The sequence below is a fragment of the Oreochromis aureus genome, linkage group 20 (assembly GCF_013358895.1).
Source record: "Oreochromis aureus strain Israel breed Guangdong linkage group 20, ZZ_aureus, whole genome shotgun sequence".
Classification (NCBI taxonomy): domain Eukaryota; kingdom Metazoa; phylum Chordata; class Actinopteri; order Cichliformes; family Cichlidae; genus Oreochromis; species Oreochromis aureus.
The window spans coordinates 26,410,432-26,430,025 of record NC_052961.1 but is presented as its reverse complement, the minus strand read 5'-3'; the positions used below and the strand labels follow the sequence as shown (position 1 = coordinate 26,430,025).

At 38.9% G+C, this 19,594-nt stretch overlaps 1 protein-coding gene across 1 annotated transcript in view; it reads right to left on the bottom strand.

Annotated features, from left to right (window-relative positions):
- The window catches only part of bsna (bassoon presynaptic cytomatrix protein a), a 153,697-nt gene that overhangs the window by 118,671 nt on the left and 15,432 nt on the right, over window positions 1-19,594 (bottom strand). Inside the window, exon 2 of the mRNA XM_039604687.1 lies at window positions 1,629-2,427. Coding sequence (XP_039460621.1) covers window positions 1,629-2,427 — 799 coding nt within the window. The remainder of the gene's footprint in view (window positions 1-1,628; window positions 2,428-19,594) is intronic.

Sequence of the window (19,594 nt, the reverse complement as noted above, 5' to 3'; positions counted from 1 at the left end):
ACACACTGGACCGCAAGTAGAGGATCTGCAAATCTGATGTGTTTCGTACTAAAACTGATCACATATGAGCCTGACAGAAGTTGCTATACTACAAATACAGTAGGAGAGCTAAAAAAAACACACAACAGTGGTAAAACCTTGACAGGCTATGCTAATAATTACTTAACATTAACACTGTATTGTTCACAGGAAGCTGACACCCTGCATATAAGCTCTAAAATCATCTTTGTTCTGACTATGTATTATGCAACCACCAGCTCCAGGCTAACACATTTTAAAGGATGTGTTTTGTGACGTAAAAGTATGACGACACAACAAGTGTTAGTGATAGTGAACATGATTCCACATTTACTAAGCTGTATTAGTTTCCTTTTTTTTAAACAGAAAGAAGACTTTTACTTGCCAGCACAATCTGTGAGTGTGAATATAATTAGCCATTTACTATGCTAATTTGTTAGCATGGAGCAATGGGGGTGAATGATGTACTAGGTACATACTTCTGGTTCCAGCGTGCCAAAGCAAATGAAAAATGAGTCACAACAACACAAACACAGTTGTTTGTTTAATTCAGCCGAGTGTTTGTTGTGGTGTCTGTGAATGAGAAGCGCCTGTATCTGACAACAGTGGGAATCAATGAGTGTCGGCATGGCTAATATATCAGAGAGAGCCTTATGCTTTTGAATCTAGTGAGGTTGTGCTCTCTGTCTAAAGTCTTTCTGCTCAGAGATGTTGATATTTGATATTAGTCATCAGATGCTGACAAGAGGCTGATAGTTTGACCCCATCACCAAAGGCGAGCATCAACCTCTCAATCAAAACGAGACTCTTAACCTTTTTCCTCCTCATCCCTACATATACCTCTGAACATCACACTAGTCCATCCTTTCAACTTGTCTTTTGACTGCAAAATACAAGAATCCTTGGCCTTCTGTCTTCACATCACACCTAAGTTGAGTCTCATTTGTGACCCATGTGTCATGTCTTAGCACACTAATGGAGATTCTGGCACCAAGGAAGTGCTGTCACTTGATGAATCTACATATGCACAAGTCTATCACAAATAAAGTTCTTCATGCAGCTTTTGTACTGCTTACTCAAACTGCTTACTGTTTTTATATAAATTACATGCATTTTTGAGAAAATATAACTTTATTCTTTCACACTTCCGGGCCCAACACTGCCCTCACCTTAAGCCATTTCTCCCATTTCTTTGATTTCCCTTCTTTCGGTCACTCATATCAGTTCAGTCTCATCCAAGTCAAATGTGTTTTATTGGCCAAAAAAGAAGTTCCTCTTCAAGCAAAAACTTCTCTCACTCCCTCTCTCTATCTGTCCTTCTTTTCATTCACTGACTCAACGGGCCAGAAAAAACATCTGAAACCATCTCTCTGTTCGATCCATTCTTCAAAATTCAGAGTTTAGCTGTGTGGCCCCCTTTTTTCTGTTATTTCTAAACATTTAAAACATGAAGCATTGCCTTCTGGCCACCTATAGTATTAAATGATAATTACCTAAAAACTTAGTAATGAGCCTGATCAGATAATTTATTCTATTGATGCATATATAGTGCTATCTTAAAGCATACAGATGGTCATGCAAGCGCCTCTTGACTGTTAAATCTGACCTACCTCAGTGAGGTGGGGGTTGGGGTTGAATCCACACTGGTTGCACACAGTGGCCTTGCACTGGGTGCAGGTGTTGTAGTTGGGTACAGCCGGTGGGTTGGACAGCTCTGTGGTGGTGCACACTGGGCACAGCTTGCTGCTCGGCATGGGTGCTATCTGTGGCACTGAGTATGGTGAGGTGGGTGTCACACCACGGTCAGGAGACAAAGAAGGAGACCGACCTGTCCTGGAGCCGCCGGAACCACTGAAGTCAACTTGGAGGTTTCGGCGAGAGGCATGCTGACCGGGACTTTGACCTCCATGACCCCCCATGCTAGACCCAGCTGGACCGTGACCCATCCCTTGACCAGACCCTGGGCCCTGCCCCATTCCAGAGGCCTGGCTGGACTGCATATGTCTAGGAGAGGTAGGAGCTTCGTGAGTGGCCAGGCGGTAAGGCTCACCAGCTCTTGACCCTATTCCTCCACTTCCCATTCCTCCTCCCATTCCCCCCATTCCTCCTCCCATTCCCCCCATTCCTCCTCCCATTCCCCCCATCCCTCCTCCACCTAATCCTCCCATCCCTCCTCCCATTCCTCCCATCCCTCCTCCCATTCCCCCCATCCCCCCTCCACCTGTTCCTCCCATACCTCCTCCCATTCCTCCCATCCCGCCTCCTCCCATTCCACCCATCCCGCCTCCTCCCATTCCTCCCATCCCACCTCCTCCCATTCCACCCATCCCTCCTCCTCCCATTCCTCCTCCTCCATGGCCTCCTTGTTGCATCCCAGGCTTGGGACTACCCATTGAACCCATTGGACCCCTAGAAGAGACAAAGCAAAGGAAAAAAAAAGTCAAAATCAGACGTTTCTGTTAAAATCTCTAAAACAGAAATTCATTCTCCCTTCCCAAACAGTGACAGCACACTGACACTGCAGGTTAACTGATATTTAAGGAATTTGGATCAGGATATTGTATCTTACACTCACCACAACCAAAATTATACTAAGGCACAAGTGTCATAAACAAATAAACAGTGTGCTTCTCTGGAAGGCAGTGTTCCAGCAGTAAACATTGTCACCTTGTGTCAAATAAGTAGATAAGAAAAGTTGCAAATGTTTTCATAAGTAGCTTACATTATCTACATTAATCTAGGTTCTTATGCAGAATTACATTTATCTGTGGGTAACATTAAGAGATTACATTAAAATAGTTAATACGCCTGCTGTATGCCAGTCCTTCCAGGATGCTTGTTTTATCTGTATATAGGATAATAAGTTCATGGCTGATTATTGCTGGGACTAAATCACTCTATACTGAAACACCATTGAGTTTAGGTCAGACAAAGACTAAAAACTTTTTGTCTAGAAAGGTAACACTGTATGTATTGTTGTAATAAGTAAGAAAAAATAATGATTATTGCCTTGGTTTGAATTTCCTTTGATTTTCTCTTGTCTAAACAGGGTCAAAAGTAAACATGCAGGCTTAAATATAAAGATGCATTCACTTAAAGCTTTTAATTAGTCGGGCTGAAGACTCTATTTTTAACTTGGAAAGGCCAAGGCCTATTAACTTCTCATTAGTGATCGCAGTTGACTACAGCTGGTATTTTCTCTTTGCAGGCATAAAAAGGAATTGTTTAACAGCACTCAGTGGACTGACTGCCACTCAGAACAATTGAAAAGTCAAAGGAACTCAGTGAAGATCTAAGAATGAGAGTTGTAGATTTACTCAAGTTTCAAAGGTCTCTTGGAGCCATTTCTAAACAACTGCAGCTTCCAGGATCATCAGTTCAAACAATTGTCCATAACTACATGTTATTTGGAAGTCATCACTTTGCCAAAATCTGGAAGGACACCAAAACTCTCACCCTCAGATGAGAAGAAATTGGTTACAACCTGGGAACAACTACCCCTCAACCCTGCCGTGATTTGGAAACTGCTGTAACACCAGCACCACTGTCCACAGTGAGTTTTACATCACGGCGGACTTATAGCATGCTAAACAAGAAAAAAGCCCCTGCTCCAAAATTGACCCTTTCAAGCTTGACTGAAATTTGCAGCTACCCACATGGACAAGTCAAAATCCCTTCCAGAAAAAGTTTTATGGTCTTATGAGACAAAGGTTGAGCTGTTTGGCCACAGTGACGGTAGAGGTACTGCTACATTGTACAAAGTGGATGGAATAATGAATGAACAAGGACTATCTCCCAATTTTTCAACTTTACCTCAAAAAACAGTCAAATAAATAAACTTAGGACATGGTTTGGAGTTCAGACAGGACAATCATCCCAAGCAGACATCAAAACTGGTTTATGGAATCTGAAGCAGGCTAACATTAAGCTTCTGTAATAGCCTGCCTGAAGTTATAACCTCAATTCTGCTGAAAAATTGCAGACTACATTTACAAGTCTGATCCATGCCAGAAAACCAAGCATTTTAATGAACTCCGGTCAAATATCCAGTCAGCATTATACCAGGAGGAGTAACTTGCCAATGGACATTTTACCAAGTCTTAGTTGTATTTTGTGTATGCATATATTTAATCCTGTATGTATGACATTCCCCACAATGAGTACATGTTAATTTCTGACCACAAGTTTAAGTCTCATGGTTCATTCAAATGTATTTTCTGCTGCTGTGGAAAAGAAAATGAAATAAGCAGTGCCGGTCGATACACAGTATTAATATATATTTTTTAATTTAAAGTATTAAATGAGTGAATGCTACAGGAGAATTAAGCCTATAAATTGTCACTGCATTCTACCAGAATCAATTATCTCTTCACTGCCAGAGAAACAACGGCAGCAGCAACTTTAAAAACCAGCAAAAGAATTAGATATTCATTCACTGGACTCTGAACATCCACAGGCATCAACAAATTAACAGAACGGAGCTGGCTGCAGCTAGCCAGCACACACACACACACACACACACACACACACACACACACACACACACACACACACACACACACACACACACACACACACACACACACACACACACACACACACACACCATGATTCTGTAGTGAATATTTGAAGTGAGTCTTACTGACATGTACAGCATTAAGCATTCAAAGAAAAAAAAATATTTCTGATTTTTGGATATTTAGTGGTGAAGCATTAAAACATTTTTGCATGTAAGTCTCAATCCATCTATCCATCCATCTTCTTGAGGTTTTGGAGGTGGGAGGGGTCGGGGGCAGCTATCTATAGCCTATCCGAGGTAAGACGCAGTACACTCTAAACAGGTCGCCAGTCTATCGCAGAGACAACACAGAGATTCAAACAATCGTTCACGCTCACAGTAAAACCTGTGGGTAATTTTGAGTTACCAACCACCCTAACATGCATCAGACTGTAGGATGAAGCCAGAGTACTCGGAGAGAAGGTGCACAGGCAAGGGGATTTTAACCCAGGGCCTTCTTGGTATGAGGTGACATTGTTAACCATTCCACATATAAATACTTTTTCTTTAATTCAGCTGATTTTAAGCACATTAACAAATTAAGAAAAGTGAATGATCACGTAATGGATTGCTAAAACACTGACTTTGTGTTCATTTCTTAATTCAAAACCCCAAAGAGTTGCTGCTCTAACTAGCCTCCAGTGTGTACACTAGTGTACAGCAGGAAGCGTTCACACATATGCACTCCACAACGAACACAATGCATATGCAAAGAATTTGCATATGCACGTAAAACATTTTTTGCATAAAAATGTTTTATTCTGTTTCTTCTTTTTTTTTTTTTTGCATGTGCTGTTATTAACTGAATGAGTTTTCAATGGTTAGTGCACTGAAATGGAAAATGTTGATTTACTCTGAGCGTCAGCGTCACAATTGAGACTGAAAAATGTCTCCCTCTGCTTCTCCTCTCATTGAAAAGTTTTCTTCTTGTGGACACTCTGTCTGTGAAGAAATATCTGTCTGCCTCTATTTTTTCTCCAGTTTTCTATCTGTGCTTATTTTCTATCATTGACCTTTGCAATTTGTAAAAGAAATTCTCTTGTTCCTGCTCTTTTTGCTGACTGTCTAACATTTTGTTGCCTGTCTGTCTCTACCCATATCCTCGCTCCTCTGTTGTTTTGTTTTTCCGCTCTTTTTTTGGTCTTTTGTTGATTCTCTTCTTTTTTCTCTCGCGACATTTTCATTTCCGTTCTTAAAAGGGAAGTGGCCCTTAAGCGACCCTGTTTGTCTTTCCTACACAGAGTCTGTCGGTCAAAGAAACAACCTTTTCTATTCTGAAGTGGATATGAAAAAACAAACATATTTACCAGAAAAACAGAGACACTTAGTGTCAGTGTGTATTTGTGTGTGTGTTTTATAGAGAAAAGGGTGACTCAACAAAAACCTACAAGTTCATTCACCAAGCAGAGACTGAACAGCACATGATTAAAAGCCTTAAAGCTGACAGAGAAAGGGATTATAGGACAGAAGCAAACATAGGATTGATTCTGATTGTATTCAGCTATCACTACATGGTCTGTTTTTTAAACCGCTCTCTAGTCCCTACTTAAAGCCAGTATATTTACTGCCTGGTATATATCCACTACATTGGCCCCTAAAAAATCCATAATTTAATAATGGTATGGTTTGTACAGTACAAGCTGTTTCAAAATTTCTTCCATAATAAAAACAAAAAAAACATTTCAGGGACATGAGACTTAGCACTGAGTGGCATGGCAGCTATCAGTACTGCTCGAAAAGGATTTTAAAAAAAGAGAAGTTATTAAAGTAGTCATTTTCCACATCTTCCTGTGCTCTTTTCTTCTAGCTAGCTATTTGCACCAGTAAGCTGGACTGCTCTACTCTATTTACAGTCCTCCTGTGAAAAACTAAGTACACCCCATGATTGAGTAGCTTGTAGAACCACCTTTAGCAGCACTAACTGTTTCCTGTATAACTCTATCAGTCTGTCACAATGCCGTGGAGGGATTTTGGCCCTTTCTTCTTCACAGCATTGCTTCAGTTAATTGAGGTTTGCAGTTATCTGTTGATGCACAGCTCTCTTGAGGTTCCACCAGTGCATTTCAATCAGACTGAGGTCTTTGACTGGGTCAAAGCAACTCTTTGATTCTTTTCTTTCTCAGCCACTCTGTTGTAGATTCGCTGCTACGCCTGGGATCATTGTCCTGAAGCATGATGCAGTTTCAACCAAGCTTTAGCTTAGATGGCCTCATATTTGTCAGTAGAATACTTTGGTATCCTGTGAGGTGCCCAGGTCCTATTCCTGCAAAACAAGACCAAAATATCACCCAGTCATGAACGTTTGTAATGCCAACTGATACATGTAGAGATGTAAGTTTTAGGTGTTTTTGCACTTTCTCTGAGCATTATATGTTCTGACCTTGGGAGGAATTTCCAATCCTGGGTAAACTGTGACAAAACGCCAGCACACACCAGATTACCTATCGAAACTTCTGCTTTTATACAGGTGATCACACTTGCTGATGATTAATTAGTCAGACACACTGGATTAGCATCACTTTGCTGATAATCCCAGTGAGAGCAATAAGGGTGTACTTAGTTTTCCTTTTCCATGTGACTGTATATCTTTGATGCTTAATATTTTTCTGCCTTTTCACACTTTATCTTCCATAAGCAGAGCAATTTATTTAAATAAATTTTAAAAAGACAGAAAATTAGATGAGTTGTTTTCGTATCCTTGAAAATCACTATTTAAAAAAGAGTTTTTCATGTATACTGCAGAACTACTAGTAAGAAAACCAAAAATGTAAAGGTTTAGGAAAATGGTGTTTTAAAGAAGACAGCATCATGAATTGCTGTGAGTGTGGGTGACATAGGTGACAGTCCAAATAATAGGAACAGCCTTTCTCTCTGTGTGTTTACACAGTTTGGCTTTGCATCACACTGGAGACATTCATCACTGTCGCAGCCAGCCTTTAATGACCCAGTACAAATGCTTGTTCAGTCAAAGTGATTTCACCCACTCCCATTATAACCCTTAATTTACTCTGATTGTGGATGAGAGGGCTAAAGCTTGTCTGCCAATCATACATAAGTGACATTGACAGAGACAGATGAATTCAGAGGGGAAGACACAAACAGAGAAATGAGATGAAAATGTCACAGTAAGCAAATGTTAACCTGAGTGGTACTTCTTCATAAGTATCCCTAAAGGATGCATCATTATTGTGGTCACTTTTCAGACTCAGATCGGCTCTGTATTGTCAGAATCAACTTTGACTAGTCTGGACTAAACGTTGACAGCCATTATTCTAAATTAATTTTGAGTCATTTTTTTATTGCTATTTTTGACCTACAGCTGCTTAGCTGAGGCTTTAAAAAATAAAATCTTATAAAGACAAACATCTACAGCTGTTTTAAACTGGTTAATTTCACATTTTAGGTATTAAATGAGTACCTGTTTTTTTTAGCAGTACTTTATATGTTCAGGGCTAGTTTGTGCAGATTTACTGTTTTATTCATAAAAATTGGATTTTTGCTTCCACTCCACTTCAACTTGTCATCTAAGTGATTACATTTTGAAATTGTACTTTTACATTGTTCACTGAATTATCAGCTAAACCACTACTGAAAATATGACTGATGACATCAATTCATAATTCAGACATAATGCAGTCTGCTCCATAACCATAATTTTTCATTTGCAATCCTACCCCCCAGAGGAGATGCTTTCACTTGTTATTGATCTTAGCTCTAGCATCCTTCTCTGCCACTTTATATGCACAGCAAATAGAGCTTCAGGTGGGATTTACCTGATCTTATTCTCCCTGGATTGGTCCATTCCTTTTGCCATCTCACTACTCGAAGCAAAACAACTCTATTTGGATTGTTGGTGGACCCAAATTAAACATCTATTTCCTCCTCCTCCTTCATTCCTCTTCTGCCTCCATTTCTTCCCACTCAGGGCTATGGGAGAATTGCTTTTGTACGGCCCATTTATTTCCATCTGCATCCTCTTCTCTCCCATTACTTTTTTCTGTACTTTCCTCTTCTCTTCTGTTCCCTCTTTTCCATCCCCTTCTCACCTTTCAGCATTTCCTCTCAGTTCCTGACGCATGGTTCAGACTACTGGAGTTTTGGGCTGCTCGATCCCAAATTCACACCCTCTGATATTTATAGGGGGAACTGGATCCAGAACCTAAGTCAGTGTGAATGCTCAGCCCAGATTATCTCACTATATAGGTAATGACACAGTCTGCACAAAGACAGTAAGGTCTGAAACTGAAACTGCATGAGACAAAAAGCTGCTGTAAAGGTGCGTTGTAGAGTTAAGCTCAGCAGCTGTAGTAATGTTGCCTTTACAGCATTACTCAGAAATCAGCTAGCTCTCTGAGTAATGCTAACTCTAGCTAGCATACTATTGTTGACAGGTCACATGCTACTACTGACAGGTAAACTCTCACCTCCATGTCTCACTGAAGAATAAATAACCTGTGTTGTCTGCATCTCCCCAAACATGTTCTCATCCACGTTCATGAAGACTCCGGCTCTGTTTTATCCCATTCAGAGTAAAGATGTTTCCCACAGCAGCCACTTCAACATGAAATAGTGGATGAACACAGGTGTTATAAACACACACCAGTAACACCTGCCTTTATCCACTACTTTAATGCCATAATGGTTGCTCAAGGGAAAAGCCCACTGCTAACATTACAGAAATGTGTTGTCCTACAGTCTCTGTTCTTTTTAGATACGATAATAATAACACCCTGTAGTGTTTTTGTGATGTTACTTTTTTATCTTTTTTTAAAAGAGAGAAAAAAATATGTGAAGTTTCTCCTTATATCTAAAATTAAATCATAAAATCATAAAAATTTGTGGAACTGGACTGTGTCTGTCCAGCTCCACCCACTGTAGTTTACAAATATGACAACCTTCCTTTGCTCCTCCTTTTTCCTTTTCTTGTCTCACATTTATGTTCTCTTCTTTGGAAAAACTCTCAGTAGATATGAATATTAGTTCAGCACAAGTTCTATAATGGTTTACTATGTACATTCTGTGCACATTGTGGATAAACTGGTCTTTGATGAGAAGCTGATGGGTGATAAATTATGATAAATTAACAGACTATTACAAACTTGCATCAGTGTCTGCAGTAAGTGGTGGTACCTGCGGTGTCTTAACCATTAAACAGGCTAATGTAGGGCATGGATACGACTGGCTTCTCGAAATATGTTTGCTGCCACGAAATAAATGAAATTCATTCTCATGTACAGGGAGTGCAGAATTATTAGGCAAATGAGTATTTTGTCCACATCATCCTCTTCATGCATGTTGTCTTACTCCAAGCTGTATAGGCTTGAAAGCCTACTACCAATTAAGCATATTAGGTGATGTGCATCTCTGTAATGAGAAGGGGTGTGGTCTAATGACATCAACACCCTATATCAGGTGTGCATAATTATTAGGCAACTTCCTTTCCTTTGGCAAAATGGGTCAAAAGAAGGACTTGACAGGCTCAGAAAAGTCAAAAATAGTGAGATATCTTGCAGAGGGATGCAGCAGTCTTAAAATTGCAAAGCTTCTGAAGCGTGATCAGCGAACAATCAAGCGTTTCATTCAAAATAGTCAACAGGGTCGCAAGAAGCGTGTGGAAAAACCAAGGAGCAAAATAACTGCCCATGAACTGAGAAAAGTCAAGCGTGCAGCTGCCAAGATGCCACTTGCCACCAGTTTGGCCATATTTCAGAGCTGCAACATCACTGGGTGCCCAAAAGCACAAGGTGTGCAATACTCAGAGACATGGCCAAGGTAAGAAAGGCTGAAAGACGACCACCACTGAACAAGACACACAAGCTGAAACGTCAAGACTGGGCCAAGAAATATCTCAAGACTGATTTTTCTAAGGTTTTATGGACTGATGAAATGAGAGTGAGTCTTGATGGGCCAGATGGATGGGCCCGTGGCTGGATTGGTAAAGGGCAGAGAGCTCCAGTCCGACTCAGACGCCAGCAAGGTGGAGGTGGAGTACTGGTTTGGGCTGGTATCATCAAAGATGAGCTTGTGGGGCCTTTTTCGGGTTGAGGATGGAGTCAAGCTCAACTCCCAGTCCTACTGCCAGTTTCTGGAAGACACCTTCTTCAAGCAGTGGTACAGGAAGAAGTCTGCATCCTTCAAGAAAAAAACATGATTTTCATGCAGGACAATGCTCCATCACACGCGTCCAAGTACTCCACAGCGTGGCTGGCAAGAAAGGGTATAAAAGAAGAAAAACTAATGACATGGCCTCCTTGTTCACCTGATCTGAACCCCATTGAGAACCTGTGGTCCATCATCAAATGTGAGATTTACAAGGAGGAAAACAGTACACCTCTCTGAACAGTGTCTGGGAGGCTGTGGTTGCTGCTGCACGCAATGTTGATGGTGAACAGATCAAAACACTGACAGAATCCATGGATGGCAGGCTTTTGAGTGTCCTTGCAAAGAAAGGTGGCTATATTGGTCGCTGATTTGTTTTTGTTTTGTTTTGAATGTCAGAAATGTATATTTGTGAATGTGGAGATGTTATATTGGTTTCACTAAATAATTGAAATGGGTATATATTTGTTTTTGTTAAGTTGCCTAATAATTATGCACAGTAATAGTCACCTGCACACACAGATATCCCCTAAAATAGCTAAAACTAAAAACAAACTAAAAACTACTTCCAAAACATTCAGCTTTGATATTAATGAGTTTTTGGGTTCATTGAGAACATGGTTGTTGTTCAATAATAAAATTATTCCTCAAAAATACAACTTGCCTAATAATTCTGCACTCCCTGTAAGGTCACATTTTTGGGATGTTTGCTTTTCTATCGATTTAATTTAGATTTTGCTTCTAAAAACTATTTTTATTATTATTAATGTGGCTGCTCTGTTGGAAGTGTGTGAGCGGTAACATTACCGGCACATAGCCACAGCCGCTGTAAACATCCTTCTGCAGTCAGCAGCTAGGAGACTCGACACAGACCCAAGATTCAGTTATCTAAATGTTGTGTTTCCTGTTTGTAAGCCCAGAAAATAAAATAAAAAAAAAAATGACGAGGATGTTCAGTCTTTTAAAATCAGTCATATTAAAATAATAGAAAATAGTTATGTTAGTTCCTGTGGAAAACTGACTATGTCAGAATAACAACATACATAAAAAAAAACTAAGGTTGACAAAACAGAACTTAATTGCATGCAATGAGGTACATTTTTTATTTCATATTTCATGTCATATGTTAATCCAGCAGATTATTTTTTTTCAGTGTGGCGGTTCACATGTTTAATTTAGGCTCTCACTTGGACATTACCTGATATTTTAAAAATAAACTGAATGAAAAACAAGCATCTATTGATTCTCATGTGGGAGACTGACTCCTTGGAACAGCAAAGCAATTTTTGTAGGAAGTGAACAACAAGAACTTGACAAAGACAATATCCACACAACTACCCACGCACAAACATTTATATTAGAGCCTATCATTGTTTTTAAGAGTGAGTGGGCAGCTTCGCAGGCTATTGTGACAAGACAGAGTAAAAAGTTGTTTTCAGGTGGTTTGCCATTGATATGATTGATGTTTACAGCCAAAATGCTAAACAAATACAAACTGTATTAATTTTAGTTCATTTAAATTCAGTTGTAGATAGATAGATAGATAGATAGATAGATAGATAGATAGATAGATAGATAGATAGATAGATAGATAGATAGATAGATAGATAGATAGATAGATAGATAGATAGATAGATAGATAGAATCAAGGCTCAAGGTGCTTTATATTATAAGGTAAAGACCCTGCAGTAACACAGAGAAAACCCTGTAACAACCAGACGACCCCCTTTAAGAAAGCACTTGGCAAAAGTGGGGAGGAAAAACTTCCTTTTAAGAGGAAGAAACCTACAGCAGATGCACAGGACAAACAGGTTACTGAAACTAAAAATTTGCTTTAAATTGCTGATTGGTTCTATTTTTATGATCAGCTGGCCTAAACTATTCATGCAGTTTTGATAAAATTGGGCTTCATATGATTTGGACTTTTGATGCTGACATCTGTGCCAGATAGTGATATTTGTAAAAGGCTGGTGTGGTAAATTCACAGTGCAACTAATGAGACAGATTCTAGATGTACATAGATGTAAATAGCTTGAAAGTGTTGTTTATTTTCTTAAAAAACAGGTTGTGCTAATACCAGTCTTTGTACGTGGAGATTATATTTTGTGGCCATCTGTTCACAGCCATGTACTAAACAAACTAGTTGTTTAAAAAAAAAAAAGACAGTCAGTTCCTCATTGTAAGAATCTGTCAGACTAGACACCTGTTGTACATGCAAACATTAACATCTGTTCATCTAGACTTCAGTTTTTGCAGTCCTGCCGTGACCAGTATTTTACATTTTGACCCATGTTTGCAGGGAAGGTGTGCAACGTTATCATGGAAAGTAACCATAAACAGATGAGAATACTTTGGCTTCCACTTTATGATTAAAACTCATCTAAACAATGCACACAGCTGTAAAAAAGTAAATGGTAAATGGACTGGTTCTTATATAGCGTTTTTCTACTCTAACTGAGCTATCAAAGTGATTTACACAACTTACCTTAGTCACTCATTCACACCCACTTTTTTCTATGCTTTTCTATCTAACACGCGTTCATACTCTGATGGATGTATCAGAGAGCAACTTGGGGTTATTATCTTGCCCAAGGATATTTGGCACCGCTAACCAGTTAGCTGTTTTGTGATATTTAAATTCAGCACATCAAAATCTACGAATCATACGAAATAGAGCGTTTTTCAACACAGACCTCGGATACAATAATACATCTTGCAGTCAGTGATAATACTATCTAAGATGTGTCAGCTGCTTAACCTAACAGTATGCTATAAGACCTGTGCTTATTAAGTCTCAAGGAGATAATCTTGTCTTTGATGGTGATAATGCTGTCCTGTGGTTGGAATTTACGATTTAAATTTTTAAAAAGGAAGTAAGAAACCTATTCCTGTTTCATGTTTAAAATCATTGATTTAGGTTTGTTTATTCATACCAATAAAACAAAACTTTCTCCAACTTTTGCATCTGTCACAGCTTAAGGGTTTACCATGTATACTGCTTCAAATTCTGCAGAAAGGGTAGTTTAATCTCTTAGCATGTACTCACTTGATAAAGACAAAGCTTTGACTTAATCAGGGAATGGCAACACTTTGAATAGCTGTGCCGTTCTCTATGGGTGCGGGGCACTTTCACATACACAAACTTGGAGGCATATATTCAAGTACACCATGTACAGGGTGCATATTTTTGCACAGTTGAAAGCATAAAAACATTAAACTAAACACACAGTAGCAGACGAAGATCATTTGTACTGATCGCAGTCACTCTGAGGCTTTGCTACAACTGTGGTTGTAATGATCCCGCACAGTGCTGAGAAAGGCCAAAGCACTGGCCTGGATTTAAACATCCTACAAGGCTAAATAAAGTGATGTCCAGCTCTCCTCCAGAAAAAACCTGACACCTTTCTTTAGCTTCTGCTAAAGAAAGTGCTAGATGGTTACGAAAATATTACTGAAGGGTATTCTGTAGAGCAGAAACAAGTTTGCAGTCTTGTACAAAAAACCTGCCATAGCTGCCAAACATAGGATCATCTCAGCTTATTTGAGTCCTTGAATTGGAGCTCTGGTTTGTGGTGTTGGTGCCTTTGAAGCATTTTTAAAACTCTTTTTTAAAAATCATCTGATAAATGAAGCAATATGTTTTCTAATAAGATGTACTCAGTAAGTGTGAGAAATCCATACAGTCTAGCTTTAACTTTTCCAAATGTGGTCACAAAAAGAACATTTTAAAACAAAAATATTTTAGAAAAAAATACATGAATAAGAAGGTGGTGGTAAAAAAAAAACAGAGTCTAGGATTCTATAGACCACTCCACCAATCAATAGGCGATGTCAGGATGGCTACAGTCTATTGTATAATTATGATGTGTTGCCATTTTAGAGCAGCAGTGCAATTAATTACTTATATATGAGCCAGAGGGTTGACCAATCTACTTTCAGTTTCAGGTATTGTCAATAGCAACTACTCCTGCAGTTTTTGTATTTAAATATAAAACACCACATTATAAAAGAATAATGGTTACGCAAGCCAAGAAAAAGTCTTCAGGAACACCACAGGTACAATAAAAATTCTCATTTAAAGCACATTCACTGTGATGCTGTGCAGGCGTCTCACACTAGGAGCCTGATAGTTGCTGTGATTTACAGCAGGAAAGGCTCGAGACCAGCACTTAGAGCACTAAATGGATTCTATGATACCCAGGTGCCTGTCTATGCATGTACGCACACACACACAGCTACTGTAGTGGTGCTCATCAACCAGTATTTCTCCATCCGTTCAAATCTGATAGCTTTAACCCGGACACATGAATGAAGATGCTATAAATGATAACCACTGCTGCATCACTTAAACATGTCTATGAAAAGAAGCAAACCAAAAGAAGACAGATGGGATTAGTCTGTGTTTTCATGCATTTATACACAGATGTAGCATACAATAGACCAAGAAAACTTGATTGCAGTTGCTGCTGCTAAGGGTGGCCCAACCATTTATTAGGTTTAGGGGGAAATCAGTTTTTCACACAGAGGCATGTAGGTTTAGAATTTTCTTCCCCCTTAATAATAATAAATTCATCTTTGTCTAATATTTAAATTTCTTTGATGATCTGAAACATTTAAGTGTGACAAACATAAAAAAACAGGAAATCAGGCAGGGGGCAAACACTTTTTCACACTTCTGTATGTGTATCTTGGCTATTATCATGAATGCATACTTGTGCTAAATCTGCATCTTACTCGAGCAATCCTCCTCCTGAACAGTGTGACAAAATGACAGTAACCCTCTGCACACCTGTCTGAATTTATCTCTCTGCGTGAGAACAAACTCACACAAACCATTTTCAGCTGTTGGAGATGCCATCAGCACGACAATGCATAATAGACTGTTTATTATAACCCTACAAACACAAACAGAAAGACACAGCAGGCTTCATCTAAGCTAAGGGCTTGGAGTAAAGAAGAATCCAGTAGGCATAGGGTATTTGTACCTCTGTGTACCTACGCCACAGGTAGCTGCAAACCTTTCTGAAACCCTCTGTTGTAACTTGTGCCATAACCTGATGTGCTCCTCCCTAGAAATGTAACTACAAGTCACCATCAACACTTTCTTACAACAGCACTGGCCATTTGTATTTATTTATTGTGGCCTCTATTGCAGGCAAATATCAAACCAGGCAATCACATGACAGCATGATTTTCCTGCACAGCCAGAAAATGGTCCAAAAAAATAAAAATATCCAGTGAGTGGTACTTCTCTGGTGAAGGAGTGGCAACATGTTGCCTGGTCTGATTAATTTGGCATAAACAACACAGAAGCACAGATCCTTTCTACCTTGTAATAATGGCTTAGGCTCTTATGGGGGATATTTTATTTGGCACAGTTTGAGCCCCTTAGCTCCAGATAAGCACTGTTGAGATTCTACAGCCTAACATTGGGTAAAGTATCGTTGGGATGTGGTGGAGATTATCATCATAAATTGGGTCATTATTAGGTACAAGGTATTCCTAATAAAATGGCCAGTGAGTATATATATATACAAATGTATCGCTCTATCACACACAGCCAAACACTGTACTGTTGTAAAGAAAGAAAAGTTAAATAAACTGATTTCTGAAAATGAGCATAATATATATATCTTATATATTTTGCTTACTGTCTCTTTGAAAAGCTGACTGGCCATGTGACCTACCAGCCTGCTGGTTGACAATCTTAGCATATAGCAGGATCCTTGACTGGCCTGTTGCTGGCTGTCTGCTCTCTTAGCGTATTGAGTGATTGATTGGACAGCAGAATGACTGATGAGTGAAGGATTAGCATGCTAGCTTTTTGACTGACAAGATGACCCACCTGCTTATTTAAGATTAACTGACTAAATGACAGGATAAACTTGACTGAATGCATTTCAACCTGGATTTCCTGTGGACACACTGCCTTGTAAAGCCAGTAAACTATCCCAAAGGTGATAAGTGAAGTGATATTAACAGTCGCACTGTGGCCTTCTCACTACTCCTCTTACCATCTGCTATCAAATATAGGCAATATTGCCACATCAAGACCCCAAATAATAATCTTATATATATCACACACACAATAAACCAGCTATGTTGCCTACAAATTACCTTAAACTAAAACAAAGTTTTCAAGATCAAATGCATTAATCGTAACATCTTTACAAGTGTGCTGAAAATTCTAACACACGTTGTTTACTGCTTTCAAAGTAGGCAACAGGTAAGAGGTGTTTATGTTACTGTTGTTTTGCACTTTTCATGAATTGTGTATTTTCATGCAGGCTCAGATATTAACTGTATGAGGAAGACAACTAACAAATGCTTGACTGCTTCCTTACCTGACATTCCAGCTTTTCAGTTATATTATCAGCAAAATGTTCTGCTAACTGTTAGCGAGCTATCACTAAACTGAACTGATTGTTTCAAGTCTCTGACTAGATGATGTAGGATACTATTTGACTTGCCAAGTCTCTCACTGATGATTCACAATGCAGCTGTGGTGTGATTTCTCCACTGATGACTAGCTGCCTGTCTGAGTGAATGAGTGGCTACCTACGTACCTGCTCGGCTGACTAGCTCTGCTTTAGTTGGCTTAGGCACCGACATGAAAGCAGCCATATTCTGACAAACAGAAGCTGGTTTTAAAGTGATCAAAGGGACTGAGACACGGGACAGACGAGGGGAAAGAGAACAATTACCCAACTTAGCATGCTGCTCCACACTTGGAAACCTCTTGTATCCCCGCCTCACTTTCCCCCTCTATACTCCCTCAAATTTCCACAGAACGTAACGTATCAACAAAGACACATATTTATATCACCTGTGCAATGAAATTAGTGACCAAAACATTTAGTATGAACATAGCAGATCTCATCAGTATTATAATTTTGCCAAGTGTCTGAATAAATCTAAAATGTGATTAAAATATTTTACAGAAGGATGAACAATCTCAAAGAAAAAACAGACAACTCTCTTTGATCTATAATCTGAAATGACCACAAGCAGTTTTGTTTTATAAATAAAAATCATGGAAAAAGAATGAAAAACTATATTTTTTTTAACAAGCTACCTTTTTTTTTTTTTACATTTTGGAATAAGAAAATTCCACAGCACCAGTGGGGGTTTAAAATACTTTCCCACTCACAGCAGAGTGAACTTCTAAAACATCCTTTACCCATTTCCTCTCCACTGTAATTGGAATTCTTGTCGGCAGTGTGTTGCCTTAAGGAGAAGCGGTGAAGGAGTGCATAAAAAGAAGACACCCAAAAACCAAGAAGAAAAGAAAGAAGATGTAGAAAGTTTGTGGACCAATGACAAAGAAATATTCAACTGTTACCAGACTGAGCAGAAGAGGTGATACAAGGTATGAAGAGGATGGTGGGGCTCCACCTACATCAGCCACACCTCTCTTTCTTCTTCTCTTTACAGTGTTTGCTCTCGCTCTCCTCGTCTCTCTCTCGCCGTATGATCTTTATTTACAAAGAGGCTGATTTAGTTTTAATACAACTCATTTCATAATTACCCTCATTAAACAAACCAACAGGCCCAAAAGGGGATCAGCAAAAACAAAGGCAGCAATGTGTTGCTGGGTAAAGGTAAGGTTACATCCACCTTTTGAAGCAGAAAGTTTACAAATTTTTAACGTCTGGTGGGAAAAAACTAGATACGGCTAGAAAAAGCTATAAAACTTTATTGTGCCAAATAAATATTTATAAAATTCCCTTTGAACGTTTTACAGCTACACATTTTTCTTTTTTAAAGAAAAGTGAAACCAGAAGATGAAAAAAACCCAAACCCAAGTAAAAATGGATTAATGGGGAGGAAAATTATTTGAATGGTTCCAAGAGATTGATTGCTAAAAGTGTAAAATTTGAAGTCTAATCATTTCAGCCTGACTTCACCTGCAAGGTTTTATGGTCAAATTAAAAATTACTTATCGTCGGGTTTTTGCTTCTTTTTTTTAAATAAAGCAATCAAGGCTCATTTGAGGCCGCAGTTATTTAAAAAACACATTTTCACCACAGACAGTGAAAGGAGGTCCTCTGAGGCATGATTTATATTAATATGGGCATTTTTTTTTTTTAAAAGAAAAATAATCTACCTTGTATTTTCATAATGGGAATAAAGTAGATTATTTTTCTTTTTCTTTAAAAGAATATGAGCACCAATGGATGTTGGAGTTATTGCTATTCCCAAAAATGAGAAAAGCTTTTCAGAATTAAAAAAAAAAATGCAGTCATGTTGTAATCAGCAAGCAACAATTACAAGCATAATTTAACTTTAACTTAAATTTGGAAGTCGTTGGTGATGTGATGCTAAAAAAGTGGTCTGTTTCCATGGCAACCTGGCTCTCCATCACACATAACAGAGTTCTCAGATTAAAACTGCGTCTTTGGTAACGCTTCTTGATGGTGTCATGTACACTTTGTGTTTTGTTTTTTTTCTACACGTGATCATCAGTGCACTTCCTTGAAAGACCACTTCTCACTATCACTATCATTTGCACCAACCAGCCATCTCTGTGAACCATGCCGCAGCAGCAGCAGGTTATTTCATGCTGCGTGTGTAATAAACGGATTAATTTGCGCTGCTCAGACTCAGAATGGCCAGTAAATGGGACAGAGTGATATAAATAGAGACTACCTCACTCCAGCGATCTGTATTTCCTGACACAGATTGCTGCAAAAGAGGTAAAATACCTTTTTTAAACCGTCATCAACCTCATCACTGACGGTACTGTAGCCTTCCTAATCATGCATCTTCGTGGCAATTTGGCCCTTAATCTTTTACTGTTTATCGTCATTGTTTCAGTTTCCCGGCATATCTGTTAACTTTGCATTGCCAGTTACTCTTTTCCTCTTTGTTATCTTGAATTGTGCAATTATTTTCATACTATAACCTTCAAAGGTGTTG